Source organism: Eleutherodactylus coqui, chromosome 9 (assembly GCF_035609145.1).
Source record: "Eleutherodactylus coqui strain aEleCoq1 chromosome 9, aEleCoq1.hap1, whole genome shotgun sequence".
NCBI classification, from domain to species: Eukaryota; Metazoa; Chordata; class Amphibia; order Anura; family Eleutherodactylidae; genus Eleutherodactylus; species Eleutherodactylus coqui.
Window position 1 is genome coordinate 110,867,695 of NC_089845.1, and position 24,898 is coordinate 110,892,592.

At 40.8% G+C, this 24,898-nt stretch overlaps 1 protein-coding gene across 1 annotated transcript in view; it reads right to left on the bottom strand.

Annotated features, from left to right (window-relative positions):
* The window catches only part of XKR4 (XK related 4), a 272,483-nt gene that overhangs the window by 64,973 nt on the left and 182,612 nt on the right, over window positions 1-24,898 (bottom strand). Inside the window, exon 2 of the mRNA XM_066578329.1 lies at window positions 19,267-19,466. Coding sequence (XP_066434426.1) covers window positions 19,267-19,466 — 200 coding nt within the window. The remainder of the gene's footprint in view (window positions 1-19,266; window positions 19,467-24,898) is intronic.

Here is a 24,898-nt window from a genome sequence, read left to right on the forward strand (position 1 = left end):
ACATATCATTAATGAGATCAGGGGTTATTTATGATTCAATCTATGCAAAACAAACTATAAATGCAAGTGATTGATTCCAAGGTCATCTTCAAGTGGGGCTTTTGAGGGCTTGTTTTAGTAGAGGTGTTTGAGAAACAGGAATTACTAGAGAATCCTCTAATATGTTGATTGGCTAGTCCAATTCTAGGAGGATCTTTTGCGAAAATCATAGTTTTGGGTAGTAGTAGTAGTCCAGGCCTAACATATCTTTCTCAGAAGTAGGAGCCAGATCAGAAAATATGGGAACCAGCAATTCACTCCTGCCACCTTGCTGAAGCCTAGAGGATACTATGTACATCAATGATAGAAGAGTTAGGCTACCCATACACATAAGATAGCAGTCAGTTAAATGCTCACTCAGCCAAAAGCTATCTCTCCCAATCCTGTTATATGCACAGATGCTCGGCTGAATGTATATGTGTGTTATATGTAGTAAAGGGAGAAATCTGCTGCCAGACATCTCTGGCACACATTTATCTCCCAAGAGAAAAAGAATCAGGCAGTTGAAATCCAACAGCCCAGTCCTTATTTCCCTCGACATCCACTATCAAGGAGAGTCAAAAGGCTGCCATACAGATTAAATGATTGGCTGGTCCAGTCAATTTGGCTAATATACGTCTAATATGTATGGCCCCACTTACTCACTGCTGTTAAAGAAAATACAAGTGAAGAGAGTTACTACATTGAAAAGATCACATTGACATAGTCCTTGCCTTCTGAACTCAGGATGTTACAGGGGTTGTCTGGTTGTCTAAAATATTGATGTCCTATGCCACCTGGGATCCTTATTATTCAAGCTCTTTAACAAGCCAATGCACTTGTGCTTTGAGCTGACTTCTGCAGGAAGCAGACAGCTCCATTCCCACTGCAGTTTGCAGGCTTGGTGCTGCAGACAATGTTCTCATTCACTTCAATGAGAACTTTGCCTGTAATACCAAGTTGAGCCACTGCAATGAGAATGGAACTGTCTGCTTCCTGCAGAAATCAGCTCAGTGCACAAGCACATTAGTCCAGCAAACAGCTGAACAGTGAGGATGCCAGGCAACAGACTCCTGATGATCTACCATTGATGGCTTATCCTAAGGATAGACCATCAAAAGTTCAGAACTGGACAACCCTATCAAGGTTCAGTACCACACACCAACAGTAAATGTAATCGCTGGTTCAACTTATGATGCAGACACAATGTAATGCTGGATAGTTTTTGGAGGACCTGATTGTGATAGAAGACTTTCTAGATGAATTGCAACCCGATGACTGAGTTTTGTCCTGTTTCTGGTTTGGTACAGGTTGAGCCACAGAGTGAAGGAAAAACACCTAGAAAGTGCTTAGTGTGTGACGGATTGTAATAAACTATGTAAAATGCCTATTGCAAATATGTGCCTCTCCTCTACACTACTAAGACAGTTTCCTATCTAAAAGTGCTGACTGACTCCCTCTTCACCCCCTCCCACCGTGTTTCTAACAATTTACTCAATATGGCGACTACTTAGTCCAGGAATTCCAAGATAAGGACGTCAGCTGCTGGAGGAAGAGACCTATACAAGATAATCACCAATCAGCTACAGATTCGTACTTCATGACGTACTAACTATGCACACTGTCTATAAAACCCCATGCAGCTTGATTAGAATAAAGAAGTTTCATTTAGCTGAACAGCAGGTTTCAGTGTGATTTTTCTATGCATGCACAGGACTCAGGCCTCAGACCTACTAATCAGGAAGGGGGCAGATATTCATCATCAGGTACACTTAGTACCAATACATATCAAGTGTACATGAGAACTCCTTCTGAAGGCTGTTGGGATATGTGTATACAGTTGTTGGAGACTCCCATATAGTAGTTTTGAGATGACATGGGTTCTTGTATTTTCCCCATGCCCCAATTTACAAATTGTATCTTCCTATAAAGTAATAACACTTTAACTTTATTAAGTTGAAAAAGATTTTGAAAGTGACACTATTTAAATATTTGTTTGCCTCAAGACTATAATTGTAGCCCTTTATTTTACAGCTTTCTGTGAACAATCATTCAACAGTTCGGTCACCAATAGAGATGATCGAGTATACTCGCTAAGGGCAATTGCTCGATCGAGCATTGCCTTTAGCGAGTACCTGCCCGCTTGGGAGCAAAGATTCGGCTGCCAGCGGCGGGTGGGGAGCGGCGGGGGTGAGCGGGGAGGAACGGAGAGGAGATCTCTCTCTCCCCCTCTCCCCCCAGCTCCCCCCTGCTCATGGCCGCAACTCACTTGTCACCCGCGCCGGCAGCCGAACCTTTTCTTCCGAGCGGGGAGATACTCGCTAAGGACAATGCTCGATCGAGTAATTGTCCTTAGCGAGTATGCTCGCTCATCTCTAGTCACCAACCTTCTGAAATCACTTAACCCAAAGCTGCCAAGTAAAACGAGAAAATGCCACAATGGTCAAAAGCGTTGTCAAAACACACATTTTTATGATCCCCTAAAACTATCATTTTATGTGTCTACCTGCTTTGCACTCAACTTATATTCAGTACACGGATGTGGAAGAATATCGCTAATTAGATATGTTCCTAGTGTATTGTTTTAAATTCCACTTGCATGCTAAAATCTTGTCAGTCAATATCAGACTGCTGAGATGTTGATTAATAAAGTCAGTGAGGTCCCTACAGGAATATCCTAAATGAATTAAAGAGGAGACTGAATCACAAAATCTACTCGGCTGTTCTTTCTGAAGATAAAAAAACTATTATTAAAGGCCTAATGCATACAGTGACTTGTAAATCAAGTAAAAAACTTCAATTATATCTTGTTTTGGTCACTGAATGGAATACTTTTATCTTCAACTTATGTATTAACCCTTTCCCATTCCAAATTGTATCCTGGTTTTCCTAGGGGGCTTACCCTTTTTCTGCCGTTATACAATGGCGCTATATGCTGGCTAAAGCCAGTACTGCATGAGGTTACACATTGGATAGGCTCCGACAGCAGAGAGGCTGGCAATATACAGTAAGAGAACCCCAATGGACGTCTTCCAACATCAGAGCTGTACAGCCTTAAATCATAATGTCTTGGATTGGAAAAGGTTAAACCATTTTACTATACTGAAATATATTACCCTTTACATTAAGTGAATCAGTCCAAAAAATAGTTACAGTCAAGACTTTTATAAATTGGATATTTTTTAAATGGATATATATATGGAACTGTTCTAGTCTAGGTACTTTTTTAGTATTCTGTATATTATTAGGTAATGTATTATACACTACATATCATATAATATAAATGAGGCTAAAATGATATTCTTGATTTTATTATATAGGAATGTCATAAATGTAAAGTACAAAAACAAAACAGAACCGACAAAAGGCTAATGCAGGAGTATGTTTAACCAGTTAATAAGGATGTTACCGTTTCAGGAAAGACTGTTCATAATATAATGAAAAGTTTTAGAATTTGATAGCATAGGTACTATATGAATTCCTCAAGGCTTTCAAGAACTCTGCTGGCGGTCATTTCACAAATTAGTTTAGAGCATTGTTTCTGTGCAGTTGGTAAATATATGTGTAAATATCTGCATTGGTCATCTGATGGAGACATGGGCACAGTTATCAGAGCTGTAAGTTGTAAATGAGCTGTACACCATTGGATTGATCAAAGGATCAAGCTTGATTGCTATTCACAGCAAGTACATAATAATGGTTTCTATAGAATGACAGCAAGCAGAGACCTTGAAAACCATGAGGAATCAATAGAGCATATACTTAAAAATTAAATATAATTTTGGTAAGCAATGAATAACCTTTATTTGCTAGAACCATGCTACCCCTTAAATGATCAACAGACACTTGTGGACAGATTAAATAGAATTGATCAACGACCTCCAACAGTCACATTAATCCTCTCCAATCCACCGTCTGATGTCTTAAGACGCTATGATTTAAGGCTGTACAGCTTCAATGTTGGAAGACGTCCATCGGGGTTCTCTTACTGTATATTGCCAGCCTCCCTGCTGTCGGAGCCTATCAATTGTGTCACCTCATGCAGTACTGGCTTTAGCCAGCAGATAGCGCCGTTGTGTAACGGCAGAAAAAGAGTAAGCCCGCTAGGAAAACCAGAATACAAATTGGATTGGAAAGGGTTACATTTGGAAAAACTCTTCTGAAAATGTTACTTTTTTAATTGTAGTTTTTGAATTTATGTCTCATGTAAATATATTTGTCACAGAACTTAGTTGTCTTAAAGATATTCTGCCACCTACTTTTAGCGCTATAAACTAAGCTTATGGCCTGAAAGTTGGTGATCCGCAGAGTCCGGGGATGTAAGTGTTATACTTACCTATCCCGTCATTCCCTGGGTGTAAGCGATGGAAGCCGCTGCTGAATACATTGAACGGCACTGCTAAGTAGTCCGCCCATTATAAAATTAGATCGGCCACCTTGCTGACGCTTAGAGGCTGCTATGTCAATGGGAAATAGAGGAGGTAGTCTGCCCATACACATAACATAGCTGTTAGTTGAATGCTCGATCCCCCAATACACATGTACATGGATCAATGTGTATGCATCTTGTGCGGAGAATGCTGTTTTCAGACACCTCCAGCATTGGCTTGTCTCCTGAGAAAAAAAAGGAGCGAGCTGTTAAAATCTAACGAGCTGATCCTTATCTCCCAAAAATCTGCCATAGGGGGTGGAGTCAGTAAGTGGCTCATCAGATGATCAACCGGTACCTCCGAAATGAGCACGTTTGGTCGATCTATATCCAATCAGTATGGTCGATTTGCATGCATAGTATAACTAAAAAGCAGAAAGAAAGCATGACATAAACTATACTTCCCAACATGGTCCCTAGATCGTCAGATTACTTCAGTTACTATTATTACTCCAACCAGCATTTACGTTTTCGGGTTCCGAGGTTGATGAGAAATGTTTTCATTTGTATTACATCGTTGGACCTCTATCTATCTTAGTGTTTATAAAACTGTTAATCCAGTATAGTAATCCGAATAAATAAAAGTGTTCTAATTAAACAATGACATCTCTGGACAATCTCCAGCAGCTAAAGTTCAAGAATTTAATTTGTCTTCTCTGGGGATATCATAAGTGAATAAATCCATGGTAACACGGAGATTACACAATATCACGCAGTACCATTCTTTTTAGATATGTCAGGGAAGGTGTGCTATCTAGCAAGTTTCTAAATAATGACTAGCAAACAAGCCAATTATATGTGTCAGGAATACCGTTCTGGTTTTTGTAACATTGAAAACAGGAAACTCAATGTCTTACCAATACGCTTATTGTTCCCTATCTTCTTGCAAACCGCTTACTCTATTTTACGAGACCGTAAAAAATTCTGACTGGAAATGCCATGTTGGCTAATTTCTTTCCATTCAATTAACAGAAAGTTGTGACCTCAGGCTACATGTTCTGATTTCACTATGAAATATGTGACAAAGAACTTACTGTGCACTCTTGTAGTTACTTTGTGGGTTGAGGTTTATCATCACGCTCTAACAGCACATGTACTGATAAAACCCATTTAGACCAAGAACCAAGCGATATATAAAAATGTAAAGTTTATGTATGAAGCAGTATATTACATACCAGTCTAATGCACAACCATTTCCTCTGCTTTCAAAAGATGTACCTTTTTAATCTACCACGTTTCCCCGAAAATAAGACAGTGTCTTATATTAATTTTTGTTCAAAAAGGTTTCACTTTTTTACATGTATAGCTGCCTGGAGACTATTTAAATTGGCTTTTTTAAATTAACTGTTAGCAGGGCTTAATTTTGGAGTAGGGCTTATATTTCAAGCCTCCTCAAAAAGCCTGAAAAATCATTTTGCATCCTCAAAAATTCTGGAAAATCATGCTCTGTCTTATTTTCAGAGTATGTCTTATTTTCAGGGAAACAGGGTAGTGATAATATAGTTTAGATGGAACAAACCGTATAGTCCAATTGACATGAACTATTACAAGATTACTTAGATTATGTACTGTGGAACAATGAATTGCTAATTGTCCATGATTCATACTTTATCATTGAATGTATTGCGGGAGCTTGCTTTATATTCTTTTTTTGTATGCACAACTGTCTGGAAATATGCTGTATAATGTTATTATGGCTTTTTCTATCAAATACAAACTCTAGAAATGGCATAAAACATTTTTTTTGTGAAGACTTTAACTCAATAGTTAACTTAATAGAAACCTGTCAGGTCCTTAAAGGGGTTCTATCATTAAAAATAAAATCCTATACTTACCTATTCCTGCCTAGAGAGCCTTCTTAGCTCTTCACCTCCCCGATCTTCTTGTAGCTCCTCTAGTCCCCTAGGGTCACATTCACCTCCAGCCGTCCAGATCCTCTTTTTCCGGTGACGAAGCAGACAATACCAGCATTCTGCTTCCTGCAGGTCAGTGTATCCGGTCACTAGTGACGTAGCATTCCCTGCCTGGCAGGGAATGTCGAATCCTCGGCAGTCTGCTTTAGCACGACTGCACATGTGCGATGTCTCTTCGCTAGTGTTTCATATACAGGCTGCTAAGGATTCTGCATTTACTGCTATCCAGGGAACGCTACGTCACATATAGCATTCACTGCCCTGCAGGAAGTGGGCTGCAGCTAATGGACTCTCCAAAACAGGAAGAAGAGATTCCAGGCGGCAGGAGGTGAGGTGACCCAGGGGACTGGAGGAGCCAGGAGACGATCAATGAGGAGAAGATGTGGTAAGAAGACTGACGGGGGAGGCATATGTAAGTATTGATTTTTTTTCTAGTGACAAAACCCTTTAATGGTCCTTTCAAGACAAGGGGTGAAGACTGCTGTGGATCAACACCACAATCCATGTCAAAACACATATAATTCTATCTCCTCTTGATGGAATAACCCACTTTTCAAACACAACTCCCTTGAATATAAAACTTAAGGTGTCTTTTAGATAACAGTGAAGAATTAATAGTAATTACTGGTATAGGTGAAACCATGGACAGACTTAAATGCTTGGCAAAACACTGATCCATTAAGCTTATTCCTGACCCGCTAAATAAATACAGCAGTAGGAATTTAAAAAAACAAGAACGAGGATCTCCAAATAATCCAGAGTACATTGACAGCAAAGCTTGACAACGGAGATGTGCTCTCCCAAGGATATCAGAATGAAATGCCATGATCTTCACAATGCTAGGTTATATCTAATTTTTTGTAATCCACAAAATTTAAAAAGTCCATAGATAGAGCGTTTCAGAGCGGGAAGCTCCTTCCTCAATCATAGACACATGACAGAAAGCAAATTTATATTCTCAGAAAAGTATGGTTCCTCCTCCCTAATTATGTAAAATAGCACAATGAATCATCAATTATATTCAATTCTGTTTTAGAAGTTATATATGTTTTCTTATTAAGCTGATTTGTCTACAGACACGCATAATTGAATATTCATTGTGCCATTTTACATAATTAGGAAGGAAGGACCGTCCTTTTTTGGGAATATAAATTTGCTCTCTGTCATATATCTGTCATGTGTCTATGATTGATGAAGGAGCTTTCTGCTCCAAAATGTATATCTGTGGGCTTTTTTAACTTTGTGGATTGCACTAAATTGGATACACTATAAGGTGGTGTGGTAAAGATCATTGTACCTGAAATCCTAGGGGGAGTGTATCTCCGTTGTCAAGCTTAGCAGTTGGAATTTGACATCCATTAAGGGTCAATTCAGCTGAGAGGATTGGCTTGGAAGTTACCAACCAAGCTACTTGCTTGCCTAGGGGGCTATGCTCAACATACTTGACCAAATACCGGATATACTTGAGTATTAGCCGACCCGAGTATAAGCCGAGTCAATAAGTTTTACCACAAAAAACTGGTAATACGTATTGACTCGAGTATAAGCTGAGCTCTACTCGAGTATATACTGGGTAAAGAAAAAATGCAATACTTACCTCCCAGTCAGCGTCTGTGTCCCCGGCACGATGGTCTCCCCGGCGGTCCGGCAAGCTTCTTGAGACTTTGGGTTGAATTCTCCCGCGTCAGCGCTGTGTAAGTAAGCACTGTGATTGGATTGAGCACCAGCCAATCACAGCCGGCATTCAATAAACCAATCACAGCCATTTAGTGATGTCATCCACTGAATGGCTGTGAATGATCGAGCGCCGGCTGGGATTGGCTGACGCTCGATCCAATCACAGCGCTTAACTACATAGCGCTGATGGTGGGGGAATTCAAAGCTGAGCAGGGAGATGACAGCTGGGAGAATTCTCAAGCAGCTTGCCGCACCACCGGGGAGACCATCGCGCTGGGGACACAGACGCAGGCTGGAAGGTGAATATTGCAGGTTTTTTGTTGTTTTTTTTTACCTCACTCGAGTATTAGCTGAGGAGGGCTTTTTCAGCATAATAAAATATGCTGAAAAACTAGGCTTATACTCGAGTATATATGGTAGTTTTCTGATGGCTGATGTTTTCTGACCACTGGACAATGGTGTAAAAAATGTCCAGCTTGTCCACAATACAAACATAAATCTCTTGTTAATTGTCGTTCACCACACCCCTCCTTCCACATAGATCCCGACTCCATAGGTTCTTCGCAAACCTCATAAGAGCATGCGCGAAAGCACACAATAGATTCATACTCTGCTATAACCCCCGTGATTTCTCAAGAATTAGCTGCTCAATTCTTATAGCTATGACCATAGCCTCCACTAGGGAATGGGGAGAAGGAAATTGAATCATAATATCTTTTACTTGACCAGATAATCTGAAACAAAATTGACTCTTCAATTATGGGTCATTCCATAGGGTGTCATGTGACCAGAGCCTGAACTCTGTATAATAATCCTCTACAGAAATTTTACCCTGCAGAGGAGTGAGAATCTTGCTCTTTGCTAATGGTTGCTGGCTACATTACATCTGTAACTTTCCACTGGGTCTCTTAAGCCAATTACTTCAGAAGGGTTGTTGTTTTAGGGATTATTCCCATTGCCAGACTTGCAGTCAGGAAGGAATTTTTTCCTTTAAATGGGAAAATTTGTTTCTACCTCATTTTTTTCCTTTCTCTGGATCAAAATTGGGGGGAAATAGGCTGAACTGGATGGACAGATGTCTTTTTTCAACTTTAAATATTATGTTACTATGCTAAATTTAAATGCAAATCTGCATCAGAAATTTATGTGGTTACTGTGGACTTCTTACATGGTTTTTCATTTGTGAGACTCGTGCATCCACATACAGATTTGGAAGAGTCAGTGGGCAAAATCCTAGCATAATTTTCCAATTCAGAATCTACATTAAGGCCGCCTGCAGACAGCCGAGTCTCACCTGCTCCCACAGCTGTGGCTCTCTGATGTGCCGACTGCCGGCCAGCCGGCGCATGCTCAGAGCGGAGACCTGCACAGAAATAGAACATGCCATGATTTGTTTTCTGCGTGTGATTTCACACCGACAAATCACGGCCATCTGCCAAGGATTGCGTTTTTTAATGAAATCCTATGGCAGCTTCCACGGGAGGAAATTCTGCGGGAAATCCTGCTGCAGAATTTCCGCCCATGTGCAGGGGGCCTGAGTGAGAAGTCACTACTTTTTCTTCTGCGCATGAATTTCAAGGCAACCTGCAGAAAAAATCTGAACCCTATTCACTACAATATGGATTCCCATTAAAACTATTGAAAGACTTCAGATGTGGATTTTACTGTGGATTTAATTTGAAATTCCACATCAAATCCATGGCGAAAAACACTATGTGAACATTGTCTTAAGTGACCTTTCAGTGTAGTACTAGCAGCCAGGGGAGTTGCTAGGGTTTAAGGTTTGGGGATTGTGCCCCTGATCTCTTATGTTCCCCCTCCTTCTCTCCCTTTGTGCTCTCCACAGTGATAGTGTCCTCCTATGTGCCCCCTCCACAATGCTAGATCTCCCTAACCCGCTCGTGAGGAGGTCTTCATTTCCTGTACTGTAGAAAAAGCCCAAAGAAACCCTCCCGGCAACATAGCCTAAAAGGTCCCTTATGTTCTCCAGTAGCCCTCCTAGTCATATGAATAACCACATGGTCATCACACAGAAGGTCCTTCTACCACAAAGGTAGTCTCTTCCTACGCTCTTCAGTGGCAATCAGCTGATTGCCTCCTTTGACGGTTGGCTGGGCTGGTGCTCCGCCTGCCCCTCTAGCTACTTCCTTGGTTCTGATTTTTGCTAAACATACTGTAGCCTAAAGCATTCAGACCTTTGTATTTATTCTAACATCAGGCATGAAAACATTATTTTGGATATGGAGTCCTTGATTCTTTTATTGACTTGGAATAACAAAAAAAAAAAAACTAGAGAGAAGCAAACGCCTGTAGTTTATTTCACAGCAGGAATTTAAGTTTAGTTCTTTGGTTCAGTTCTCACTGGAAGAGTAATTTCAATTAGCAGTTTTAGCATCTGGTTCTGCATTTTTTATTTATAGTTATTAAAATGATAAGTTAAGCAGAATCCATTATTTTTCAAGGACAATTCCTCTGGCATTTCCTAACTCTCACCATGGTGACATTTCTAAACGGAATCAGAGAACATAAAACTATATAACGTAACATTGCGGTTTCTGTTGAAGCAACAGGCGGATCGGAATGTCTGTGAAATGAAGACGCTAACTGTACATTTGGCCAAGTTTGTGCCCTGCAGGCACGTCTTCTGAAAGTGGCCAGTTTTAGCTGTAGTACCACCTCAGGGTATACTGCGCTGTCAATAACTCTTCATATTATCCTGAATGACTCTATGAAACAGCCTTTGACTGACAGCTTAGTTTCTCTGCAGCAACCGATGTCTGAATTAAGCTTTCTGCGTTGGTTCATGAACACGAAATAACAGAAGCCTTTCATCGATCCCGTCAATATTTTGTGTGCTTTTTGTGTTTCCCCAAAGGCCTCATTCATACTTGCATATTTTGTTCAGTATTTTACATCAGTAGTTGTAAGGCCCTGTTCACACTTTTCTAAGGTTTTCATTAATTAGCTCTGTCATGGGAGCCAAACAATGAGAAAAACGGAAGCACCCCATCCAGCACATGCCAAACAAATACATTGCCTGACAGATCCCCTCTATAATGGGCTCCATTGGGATTCCAGCAAGCTGCCCCGCATTTTCTCGAACAAACATTGTAGCGAATCAGCAAAAAAGAGATGCAGATCTTTCCTTTATTTTTTTTCTCTGTGTAGGTACAACTGGTTTTGTCTTACAAATACTGGTGCTGACCAGAATACTGTTGTGTGAATGAGCACTTAAAGGGGTTGTCCCGTGCCGAAACGGGTTTTTTTTTTTTTCAATAGCCCCCCCGTTCGGCGCGAGACAAACCCGATGCATGTGTTGAAAAAAAAAACCGGATAGTACTTACCCGAATCCGCGTGCTCCGGTGACTTCTTACTTACCTTGCGAAGATGGCCGCCGGGATCTTCACCCTCGGTGGACCGCAGGTCTTCTGTGCGGTCCATTGCCGATTCCAGCCTCCTGATTGGCTGGAATCGACACACGTGACGGGGCGGGGCTACGAGGAGCAGCTCTCCAGCACGAGCAGCCCCATTCAACACGGAGAAGACCGGACTGCGCAAGCGCGTCTAATCGGGCGATTAGACGCTGAAAATTAGAAGGCACCATGGAGACGAGGACGCTAGCAACGGAACAGGTAAGTGAATAACTTCTGTATGGCTCATATTTAATGCACGATGTATATTACAAAGTGCATTAATATGGCCATACAGAAGTGTATACCCCCACTTTGTTTCGCGGGACAACCCCTTTAACAGTTTAGCTGGTTCCTCTAAATATATTGATTGCATTGAGATATTCCTACTGCCAAAGCAATATAAATTCTCATTTTCTGGATTAGCGTTTTTGTCATTGGGTGGTAAGCCCAAGAACCTCCCAACTGACAAATAACTCTAAGCTATCTCAATGCATCTTTTAAATAATGGGTTTTATGTAGAAATGTTGACTTTCCCAGATACTATAGATTGTTCTTATATAAACCTACGTATATACGAAGTGAGTCAAAAATTATCCACACTCAGGCTGTATAATTTATTAGAATCAATTTTCAGAAAAGATAAATACGTTATTTTTTGACATAATCTCCTCGCATTTCAATATACTTTGTCCATCTGTCAACAAGCTTTTGTATTCCCTCATTACAAAATGTTTAAGCTGAACTGCAAGCCACGAATGCACCGCTGTCTTCACTTCTTCATCAGACATGAATTTTCATCCTATCCTAGGGCTTCTTTCAGAGGACCAAACAGGTGATAGTCCAATGAATCAAGATCAAAACTATAGGGAGGATGTTTTAACACCTCAAAATGTAGTTTTTGGTGAGGGCTGACAGTATGGGTAGTGGTGTGGATGTGCATTGTCATGCAACAACATAACACCTTTGGATAGCAATACCCTGTGTTTTGCTTGAATTTTAGGCTTCGGCTGTTCAGTAAGTATCTCACCATAACAAGCACTGTTGCTTGTTGAACCTTTTTCCTGATAATGTTCTAATACTGGCCCTTGAAAATCCAGAAAGCTGTAAGTATCAATTTTCATGCTGACTTTTTTTTGATAGGTGATTAATGATGTTCCCATTCCATACTCTGCCATTTACTCTCAGGCTCGAAAAAACTAATCTCTGCATGCTTCTCTTCTTTTGTGCATATCACAAGTGGGGCAGACATGTTTTCTTGCACTGAGTCATAAATTAACTAATGTAACACATTAAAACTTGCAGTAGTGACTGGGAAGGCAGCAACCTAGAATGGAAAACATTGAGAAGAGGGTGCGTCCAACAGAAGTTTTAATATAACTGGAGTGCAGTACGATTACTACGATACCAAACACATAGTTTTTATTTAGCTGTACTACTTGTTTTTTTGCTTTTTTTAACATATTTAAATTTTAAAATTATTTTCTGTCTCCATATTCTGCGCACAATAATTTTTTAATTTTTCCGTCAATGTAGTTGTGTGAGGACCATTTTGTGCGGTACATCCTGTCATTTCCGTTGGTACCATTTTGGAATACGTACGACATTTTGATCGCTTTTTATTATATTTTTTCTTGGAGACAGGGTGACCAAAAAAACGCATTTTTGGCATTCTTTATTTTTTTTCAGACGTCATTCCCCGTGTGGAGTAAATAATGCGCTACTTTGATAGATCAAACTTTTACGGACTCAGCGATACCAAATACGTATTTTTGCTTTATTATGTAGATTCTTTTATTGTAAATGTGGAAAGGTTTTTTTTAAACTTTTATTAGTTTTTTAAAAAAATAATTAGTAAACCTTTATTGTTTTTATTTTTACATATTCTTTTAGTCCCCAGGGAAGACCACAACCAGCGATGCTTTGATCGCTCCTGAGTATGACGTAATGCTATAGCATTACATCATACTGCATTCTGACAGGCGGTCTATCAAGTCACCCCACAGGGATGGCTTGATAGGCATACTTCTAAGACAGCCCTGGGGCCTTTCAGAAGGCCCCCAGCTGCCATGCCAACTGCACTGCTCCCCCGATCTCACCGCGCGCGGGGGGGGGGGGGGGGGGGGGAGGGAACGTACGGAATCCCCTTTTCCAGGGGTCCGAGGAAAGGCTACCAAGGCAATGGGTTATGCCTCTTTTTGTTATATTTTCTAACTAGGGGATCTCTAATGGAGAAAATCTTTATTCTCGGCTCGCTACTCTTAAGTGGGGATTGACCCACAGGTATGGGTGATTATGCTCATTGGCCTAATATGCGAGGAAGGGTGCTCATATACCTGATATCTCAACGCTAACTTGGGGTTTTTTGCAATCTATGAAGATCGCCTGTCATTGTCTAATACCATAAAGTATTAGCAATTTTTCATCAGGACAGGCCACCCCTGCTAGCTATATCCCAACTGCGACTAAGCGCCTTTTAAGAGGGAACTATTATCTAGCTAGTCGCACCTGGTGTTGAGAGTCACATTCCTCGGACCCCTGGAAAGGGAAAAGGGGGTACTACATCTCTAGTTTAGAGAGTACAGGGATCCTAGTAAACTGGCTGATACATCCTTGTATCAACACTCTCAGACTATATTTTGATAGTCTGTACCTAGGCTTGGTTTAGCAATTATAACATTACCCCATGTATACAGCTCTCTTAATTTCCTGAGGATCCACGACACTCGTGGTGAAAGGCGTAGAGTTATACAATTTGAGCTTGTGATTTTTCTTGATAAGTATTGAAGAAACCCGGGCCCCTGAGCCTTTATTCCAAACAATCATCCATTCCAATCACTCACAATAATCAGGGCTTATTCACAAGCCCATTGGCATTTTTACGTGCGCCCGCCGTCGCTGAAAAAACGTGTGAACAGGCGCACAAAGCTAATGTTTGTGTGCCCGTTCAGACGACCTGAGCCTGGCGCATATACGCCGAGATCGCAATAACGTTGGGCGGGGGAAGACAGTTTAGCTCTGCTAAGATGTTCTCCCTCTTACCTCCCCCCCCCCGTCATCTCCCTGTAAGGGGAGGAGGTGGGACAGGTGGGAGCTAGTGGGTTAAGCTCCCAACCCCATGCAGCCACTTGTCACAGCCAGCAATGGGTGGGGAGCTTAGATCCGCCCTGTCCCTCCCTCTTCCATTGCAAACAGCGGCAAGGGGCAGAGAGGAGCAGGGAAGGGGGTTGGAGTTTAGCAGTCAGGCTGCTAAACTCCCTCCCATCTCCCTTCTCTGGCAGCTGTCATAAGCTACCATAGGAGTCTATGCAGCCGGCAGGGCACTTTTACACCGGGCAAATACGCCCATGTGAACCGATGCATTGTAAACCGGGCATGAAAAGCTGGCCGATATACGCCCGTGTGAATCCAGCCCCATCCAGTGAAAATGTAAGCAACATGAGCGCTGATCAATGTGCTATACTGTCGAATGGCACTCGTTACAGACAGAAATCTAGCCATGTAAAAGCTCCCTAAGGCCCCCTTCACACTGGCATATTTGTGCATGCAATATGCAGAGAATATAACCTATTGATTGCAATGGCTTCGTTCACATGTGCATATTTTTCCTGTACATTTCGACCACACGAAAAAAAAAAAGCAGCATGCTCTATTTTCCTGTGCATGTGCGAAAAGTCCCCATGGGCGTCAATGGAGATGCGCAAGTCTGCATGCAATATGCTAGGAGATGCGTGTAACACTGCGTAACTGCACAGAAAAAGGAACACATCTGGAACTCATTAGACTAATTAGCCATTTCAGTTGGTGCATCTTTGTTTTCTGCCTGCAAAGGAACCTGCCATGCGGGCGCAAAAAAGTACAGTAAAATACGCCAATGCGTGCTTCAAAAAACATAGTTTATTCTGCAAATTTGCAGCTCTCAGGAACACACATACACATTTGTTCATGTGCAGGGAGCCTTACTTTGTGCTAAATGTGGAACAACACAGCCCACCTAGCTGTTTAGTCTGCTTGGCCGTGTAGTGTGCAGGAATCCCAGCTTATAACATAAGTATTTTATTGTATTTTTTGTGCGTGCAAAAAACATGCAATATGCTTCCATTCGTTGAAATGGGCAATTAAGTCAATTAGTTCAATATGTGCTATTTTTGTGCGCAAATACGCAGGAAAATAGAGCATGCGTGTGCAAAATACGCTTATGTTAATGAACCTACTGAAATTACATATGGAGTGCACAAAATTTATGCACGCAAAAAGGTGCACAAATCAGTTTGTGTGTATTTGGCCTACCAGTAAACCATCGTGGCCTTGCTGATTGGCATTAAAGGGGTTATCTGAGAAGTGGAAAAAAAAGTAAAAACACCCGCAAATGTTATAAAACCTAAAAAGAAACAGTACTCGCTTCCCTACGCCGGCCGTTCAGCACTGTGACTCTGAAAGTCAAATAGGGTAGCTTATGACTGCTGCAGTCAATCAGCGCCCTCAGCGGTCACATGACGTACGACAGGCATCACTACTCATGGGAACCAAGATTCCAGAAGTACCGATTGGCTGCAGCCGTTGGAAGAAGTACAAAATACCATTGCTGTCTGCTTATAAGCAGATGAGAAAAAAGTGGTTTAGAAGCTCGGCAAGGGTCATAAATGACTCAAAGTCAAAACAACAGCCAAAGGCATAAACCCCTATACCAAGTCCACTAAAATATAACTTTTGTTAGACGTAGATATAAATTCACTTGCTAAAAGGTAAAAATCCAGATTGCAGACTGCCTGAAACAAATAGACACTCATTAGATGTATCACCAATATGAGAGTACAGATTTACCCTACTTTCCAAGGATATGAGTGGAAGACTCAAACTCCCTCTCCGGTGTAGGAAACTGCCTGAACTATATGATCACAATCACAAATAAAATATGTGCCCCCTCTCATCTGCCATTCAGAGGGCTATAGACTGGACACACTTTGACAATTAGAGTCCAGTAGTTTAACCCTTTGCAATCTAATTTTGGATTCAGGGTTTCCTAGGGGGGTTTCTCTTTCTGCCATTATACAATAGCACCATCTGCTGGCTAGAGCTAGTACTGCCGTATGGGACATGCTGGAGAAGCCCCCCGATAACAGAGCGGCCAGTAATATACAGTAAGAATACCCTGCCGGACATCTTCCGACATCAGAGCTGTGCAGCCTTCATTCACAATGTCTTTAGACGTCAGACAGTGGATTGGAAAGGGTTAACCCTTTGTGCGCTTCTTTAGAAGTTAAATAATTCTACTACGATAATAATATAATAATAATAAGAAGAAAGTACCTCTGACACATGACAGATACCCTTTAAATACAAAACCCGCATTAACATATCTATCAGCCGTCACTGAGCCAATTTGTTTCTCAATACATTCTGCTGTCTGGACAAGAAAGAGAATAGGAATATCATTTTTTTATGTCTGGTATCCCTTAAACATGTTGTTGGATAGTTTTTCGTCATTTGCATTTTTTTCTATATTGCTATAGTGACATATGTGGGAGAAAAATGTAAAATGCTGTAGATCCAGCTGGCGTAACCAATTACACCATGCTTGGCTGTAAAGGTTTGAAAAAGAGTTGTTTGCTAAACTAGCAAGTCACATGCCTAACTTTTTATGTTGGGTTTTTCTGCAAAAAGATAAAGGAAAAGCAATTTTCCCAAGAAAAATGATAGTTGTTGATAAGAGAGTGAATAGAGCTTTCACAAAACACTCTGATTAAAATTAAACTCCCAAGATGGTCTTTATTGAGAATCTTCAATTAGGAAATGTATAATGAACAAATGCTGATCAGTATTTGCAATGATAATATTCTGTTGGCAGGAGACAACTGGAATCAGTTCATGTTTATTAGATTCTGAACAGAAGAAAATGAATGCTCATCCATTTTATTCTCTGAGAGTAATTTGTCAACACAATGCTGCAGCCAGGAATACAGGGTAATGACATTTAGATGAGCTCGTGCAATACGTCATTTTTCTGCCTCAAACTTCCCTTAGTATGAGTTGGTAAAGACGCATGTGAGTGACTATTCACCAAGAGCTGCACAAAAGACTCTTTCAAGTTTTGAAGGTCATAAGATTTCTTGCCTGTGTGTCTGTTAAAAGGATTACCCACAGCAATCATGAAAATACTTGCATCTTCCAACTAGAGGTATTACTTAAGTCTCTGAGACACTGAAGCTGAATTAGTAAAAGGGCCCCCCAACTACTGTTTATAGTACTGGGCTACAGTACATCTCCTCCTATGGGGCATAGGTGTCAGGACTCAAAGCCAGGACTTCTTGCACTCCAGCCGGCAGCTCTCTCTGCTGAGCCATCCAGGTCTCTGGACAAAGTTCCCCTGCATACCTTGATCTTGTTTCCAGATCCTACTATCCAGCCCCCTGTTTTAGCTCCGCCTGTTCCTGATTAGGACTTCCTATAAAAGCCTGACCTGGCCTCAGATCCAGCACGTGATTATTGTGCTCCAAGCCTGGATCAAGCTCTACTTCTGCATGTTCCTCTGTAATTCTACTGAGACCTCCCGTTGCTGACCTCTGGCACCCTTCTGATTACGCTTACCTGCCTCATCCAATTGTACTGCAAACTGAGACATCCTGTTGCTGACTCCTGGCCCTTCCCTGACTACTCTCCAGACCTGCAGCTATTACACTTGAGGCTTCAACCTCGTGCCTGAAACCGCCACAATAGGGGTCTTAATGCGTCAGTGCCCAGATGCAATTGCATCTCTGTGCCTGTTTCCAACCTTTCCTATGCTGCCCCTATACATGTTGACTGAAAACCATTTTGCCCACCACTTATCACTACTGATTGGATTTATAGTTTTATGGGGAAAGAGCTAAGTGGTCCAATCAGTGATTGACAACTGCCTCTGTATACATAATCATACACAGATTGCTGTCAATCACTGATAGGACCGCCCATTGGACTGTTCAGCTCAGAATGAGTTTAAAATGAATAAAATACAAGTTATATTGAATTTTTTTTCCATATATCTGTATATCTATCTGCTAAGCTCCCCCTGCTCTATATCATGATGCCTACAGTTTGGACAGCGTGTTCGTGCTGACAGATTCCCTTTAATACCACTATTTTCATCAAAGGGGTTTATATTTTTGGGGGGTTGATAACTTTTTAATTCTACTTTTTAGTAATGCTAATCTACACTAACTGTCTGGAGGAGCCATAAACTGGTACATGAAAGCCAAATGAAAGTTGCAAGCTTAAAAATATATATTTTCTTGTTTTGAAATACTTTCTATATTTCATACAATTTCAACTACATCACAACAAACTCAACTCTAAAGCTATGTACCAGGTGCATCATAAAAATGACCAAATTGACTACGATGTGGTCTCATCTGCATTTTACAACACAAAATACCACGGCATGCTGTGCTATCTTATCCCGACTTTGCACCGAATCTGCGATGGAGACTGCAATGCGGATGTGAACAGCCTACCAATATTTCTGGAGCATATTTTCTTTGAACCGTGAGTTGTGCCATTACTCTTTTATCCTTAATAAATAAATAATAAGAAAACTAAATTGACAACGGGGTGTTTCCATTCCCTTGTTCACCGGGGCGTGTCTCTACAGACTATGGCACTATGTAATGTGGGTGGTGTGCGCACACAATCTATTGACAAGTAAGAGCTAACAGGTCCTCTATAAAAAACAAACACTCCTAGCACACATATAGAGTCTGAAGCTTCCCAAATTAACATCATTTGGCATTTTCCATAATTTAGCTTTTAATATCAATATTTCCAAATAAAATCTGCTTCTTACCTTGAATGGCCTGTAAGCTTCGAGTCTGCACGACAATGCAGAGCTGCAGGACAAGTTGGGGAGCGCTTTCCAGAAATGTCGCAAGTAAATGCAACATACTCACATCTGCATACTCGTACACCATCTTCCAGTAAAACTTCCATCGGTCATTCTCTGCACACCGTCTGCTTCGAATCCCCAAATATATTGTATGGAAATACCTGAGATGAAGAAAATGCATTCATTAATTCAAGGAACACTTAGACAGTAACAATTCATTAAGCATTAACCTATCTACATTACTACTAAGACTAAAAATCTCTTCTAAACTACTGCTGGAAATAGAAGTCATTCAACGGGACTCTATCAATGGAAATAATCAATCCTCTCCCTCAGTAATTTGATTGGAACCAGCCAAAATCAATTCAAATAAGTGGGAACTCCTGCAGTAATGAGCAGCATATACTGGACTGTGACATCAAGCATCCCCATTTTAAGCAGTGACGCAATTATATATATATATACACACTCGTAAAAATAAATCAAGTACCTAGAAGAAGTTGCTGGAATCACATAAAACATAACAATTGTAACGTTGATATAGGTAAATGATTACAATATAGAAGCAAAAGGATAATTTATTGCACAAAAGTGAATACTTGAAGGGAGGCTCTAGTACCCTGCTGTACCGCCTCTAGCTTGGATACAAGATGTGATATGGGCAGGCATGGAGGCTCTAGTACAATGTTGTACCGCCTCTAGCTTGGACACAAGATGTGATACATGTGGACCTGGAGGCTCTAGTACCCTGTTGGGCCACCTCTAGCTTGGATACAAGATGTGATATGGGCAGGAATGGAGGCTCTAGTACCCTGTTGTACTGCTGCTAACTTGGATACAAGATGTGATACAGGCGGGCATGGAGGCTCTAGTACAATGTTGTACCACCTCTAGCTTGGATACAAGATGTGATATGGGTGGGCATTGAGGCTCTAGTACCCTGTTGTACAGCCTCTAGCTTGGATACAAGATGTGATACAGGCAGGCATGGAGGCTCTAGTACCCTGTTGTACACCTTTAGCTTGGACACAAGATGTGATACATGTGGGCATGGAGGCTCTAGCACCCTGTTGTACTGCCGTTGGCTGGTTTGCAAGATGCAAGCCTCGTAGGCTGTCAAAGTTGGTGTCTGAGATGGTCACATACATGCTCTATTGTAGCAGAGAAAAGGTAGACAGCAACACTATTGTGTAAGAATATTGTAAAAATGTCAAAACTTCATTCCTCCATTGTGCATAAAATTGTGACGTTTCGACCAGTAATGATCTTTATCAAGCTTGTACATGCTCTATTGGTGATAAATCTGGTGATTTGGCAGCCATAGAAGCGTGACAATTTTGTGGGGACATTCCTGTGCTCCCCCTTGTGTGTTCGGCCGAGCTTTATCCTCCTGAAAGCCGCCATGAGAGGAACACGTGGCTGCATGATGTCCTGAACATATTGCTGAGCCGTCATTGTCTCTCATACTAGTCCAAACAACTCCTAACAGTCTGGTCAGAACGGCCCAGATGATGGGCAACTCATCAATACGACCATCCGGCTTCTTGCATTCCAGTAATATGCCCCCTCTCAAACTCTGCTAACTGGGCAAAATCTCTTTGATTGCATCGTGGTCAACAAGCTCTACACAAGCGGAAAAAGAGGTCGCTACATACAAGGAGCCTCTGAAAGCCTTGTTATAGGCCAAGGGGGGAACCACTTCTAGGATCTAATGTGGCAAAACTGTTAATCTATTTACATTACAACTCTAATCATTTCCATATCTGCCTGAGATGTAACTGCATGCCAAGTTCTGCAGCCAAACAACAACTCCTTCTAGGTGTATGTTTTTTTTTTTTACAAAGAGTATATATATATATATATATATATATATATATATATATATATATATATATATTCTATGTAAATAGGCTAAAGTGTTTTAATAAGATATTTCCATGTTGGCTGTTTGAAAATCCACAACACAGTTGGTATAATCTTTTTATCTGGGGTTAGTAATAAAACATATGCCATGCATCAAAGTATAGGGCTGCAGCCTGGAATCTCCTCTGTGAGGTTATCCTCTATATAAAACAGACATCTGGAGGATGCAGTCCTGTGGGTCTCACAGAATTTCTTATCTCACATATACTGCTGCTTCAAGCTCATTCCCAACCGAGACTGGAATTGCTTTTCAACTGGTTTTGAAATGCGTTTGATGATCACAGCACAATACATGTTAGCGACCAACATTACTATGTTGTGTTTACTAAATCTAGGGCTTGTACTAGGCCTAATGAAGTACTTTTAGAGGGAGAAAACTATGTTCTCCATTGGAGTACACCTTTGTATATTTTCTTTTCTAAGCCACTAGAATTGATCTTTCCCCATATTAATTATTTTTTTTAGTAAGGGCGACTTCATAACTTTTCTGCAACCTACTGTACATTTTATTGCTCAAGCCTGGTTTGATAGATGTGGCTTCTATGAAAATCCACTGAAAAATACTTGTTCCTGTCCTCACCACACAATGTTCCTGCTTAAAGAGCTTCCCTCAAGAAAAAAGGGCTTCTCTCAAGAAAACAACCATGTGTTCTAATTAAAGGTGGTAGAACAATCAACTGATTAACTTGGGTCGAGTTTCAAAAAAACGCTGCTGACCAGTCATTATCTCCAAGGGAATTTCCAACAGCCAATGAGCAAGACTTCTAAAACTTGGAATTCTAAGTAACAATACATAACTTGACTTTCATTGCCATCACACAATCCTTTAACTAAATTGTATTTGCTTTTCTTCTGTGTTAATTAAGGCTAATTCTTATTGCTAACACATAATAGAAGATCACATAACGGATAGATCCTGCATTGTAAATACAATCCCAAATGTATAATATCCAAGAAACAAAAGTAATGCGATACAAAGGACCAATTATTTATTTGATATTTTTCAAGAGAACTATTTCCAAAAGTGGAAGCAAATGTGTATTCCCTGGAGCAGGTGCCTGGGAAAAGGTTAAACCTTCCTTGGCTAATTTCAGAAATCACTTTTATTTTCAGGTCATGGAACTTTATATGCTGTTTAGGTGCATAACATATGCTAAGAAAAGCATAATGGAGACTGTTACATGATATAGTAAGTTTATAACATGAGGGAAGTTTATAATATGAAGCATTACATATGAATTAATATGTAAAATGTATGATCCATTGTCCCCTTCTGTCAAGTTGTGAAAGGTCTACTGTACAGTTGTCAGCCAGTTTTCTTGGAGTCCTGAATGATGAATCAGTCCAAGCATATTTTGTCATTCATGAGTCTTGAAACACTGGGTGACAAGCCCAATGGCAGCAGTAATGACTGTTATATTGGTTTTTCCAGACTCAGGTCAATAGAATTTGTAGCTACTTGGTAAAAGAAGACATTAACAAGTTGTTAATGGATTTTATTTGTCTTCATCACAAAAATAATGTGTCCACTAATAATGGTGTCCAAAATGGAAGAAAGACGTTTTATAATGCCATGGGAGTAGAACAAAGCTGCTGTTCTGGGCTTCCATATCAATTCATTATATATACATCTGTCTCTCCTTTCCTTTTTTACCTGATGTGATCCCTAAACATTTGTCAAACCCTTTCATCTTCATTAGATTTTATGACACAAGGGCCAGAAACCTTGTTTTTCTCTACTTAGTATTTCCACCTAAATTGTCATGTCAAGTTAATTAATTACTCCACTAATGTAATTATCCTTACATCTAAGAATGAATTTCCCTATAAATGCAGATCTCATCCAAAGGGTGGCACTCATGTGTTGGGGTAGAGCAAGCCATTTCTATTTAAGTGTCATTTTTGCCAAAATGTTGGCAATTCGACAAGGCAGGCGATAGGTACGCTATACAGCTACTCAAGCAAACTTAATTTTTGCTCCATTACTATTACCATAGCTTCTGTTTTCATCTTAGCTCTTCGCTTCAAAAATGACCACTGATTGATGCCTTCAGTCATCATCCATCCACATCAACCCTCTTTCCCTCGCACATGTACAGTTCACATGCACTATTCACTTTTTTAACACACCTCAAACCATCTGATTCCACTGACAAACATGAAAGTTGCTCTCATAATCACTCAACCGTTTGTTCACCCTCTCCATTCTCTTGCTATCAGCTGCAGGGATCTCTCATAACCCTGGTCCGCTTTCAATTTCTACTAACTTCAACCTCTTACCTGCCCCACATGGAGGCCCTGGAAATCTGGGTAACATTTGTTGCATACCTTCTGTCTCCTTTAAGTGCAGGGTGCAATAAATGACTTCATTACAAAATCTCTCAACCTCTTGGCTCTTACAGAAACATAGATTAAACAGTCTGACACTCCTTTGCTTGTTGCTCTGTCTTACGATTGGCTACACTTTTCCCATACCCCCAGACCTGAGTTGTGGATGAGTAGATGTTCTTTCTTCTCAATGCACTTTCCAGGTTATCTGCTCCAGTAACTCAATCATATTCCCCTTTTTTGAGGTACACTGAGGTCCACACCATCAAACTCTTCTATCCACTCTCTTTGCGAGTGGCAGTTGTCTACTGCCCCACAGGCTCTCCATGCCAATTTCTGGATTACTTCGCTACCGGACTTCTCTATTTCTTATTTTGTGAAATTCCAACTCTCATTCAGGGTGTTTTTCATATTCTTATTGACAACCCTATTTTTCCGTCTGCCTCTCAATCTCTATCATTAACCTCCTTCCTAGGTCTTTCACAAATTACTGCTCTTCCCACACAGAAATGCAGCAATACACTTGATCTGGTCTTCTTCCAAATCTGTTCTATCTCTGACTTTTTTTTTTCGAATTCTTAATTTATTTGTCTTTTAAGATTCTAATTAAAATATAACATTGTCAAGTACAATGGTGATGTCAGGTTTCCATGTTTTCAAAAGCTTGTCCCTACCAACAATAACCGGCAGGGACAGGTTAGAGTTCGTGTTGTTGTAAAGGGTAAACGAATTTGGAACCCATGCGCCAGCAGAAATGTTGGGACTGGAAATCCTTTATACTGGAGCTTAATTGTTGGTCTGAATGAACCAGAGAATGGTGGAAAGACGGAGAAGGGGGAGGGAGGAAGAATACAGGGCACAAAAAAGGAATAGGGGTAAACAAAGAAGGGAAGAATAAAAAAAGGTTAAATAAACTTGGTAAGCAATTATGATGTGTTGAAAAAATAATCTAGGTATGTGGATGGGTAAGGCTTAGAGGGTGTATAGTATTCTAGGAAGGACGTTCATCTTAAACCAGGAAAAGAGGCCCTTAGTCCATGAGTCAATATCTTTTTTAACCCCTTCCTGCTATAGGACATACAGTTATGTATGAAGAGAGATCGGTGGCTATCTCTCATCTTACATCGTTGGTGTAGGCTGTTAATTACAGCCAATACCTGGCTGCAACAGCTCCAATCAGCCGATTGGAGCTGTTAACCCTTTAAATGCCCTAAACGGTGTTTGGGGGTCCTGTATGGCCCCCCATGATGTGATCACAGGGAGCCATGTCATGGCAGCTGGGGGCCTTTCAGAAGCTGTCTTGGCAGTATGCCTATCAAGCGATCTCTGTGGGGTGGCTTGA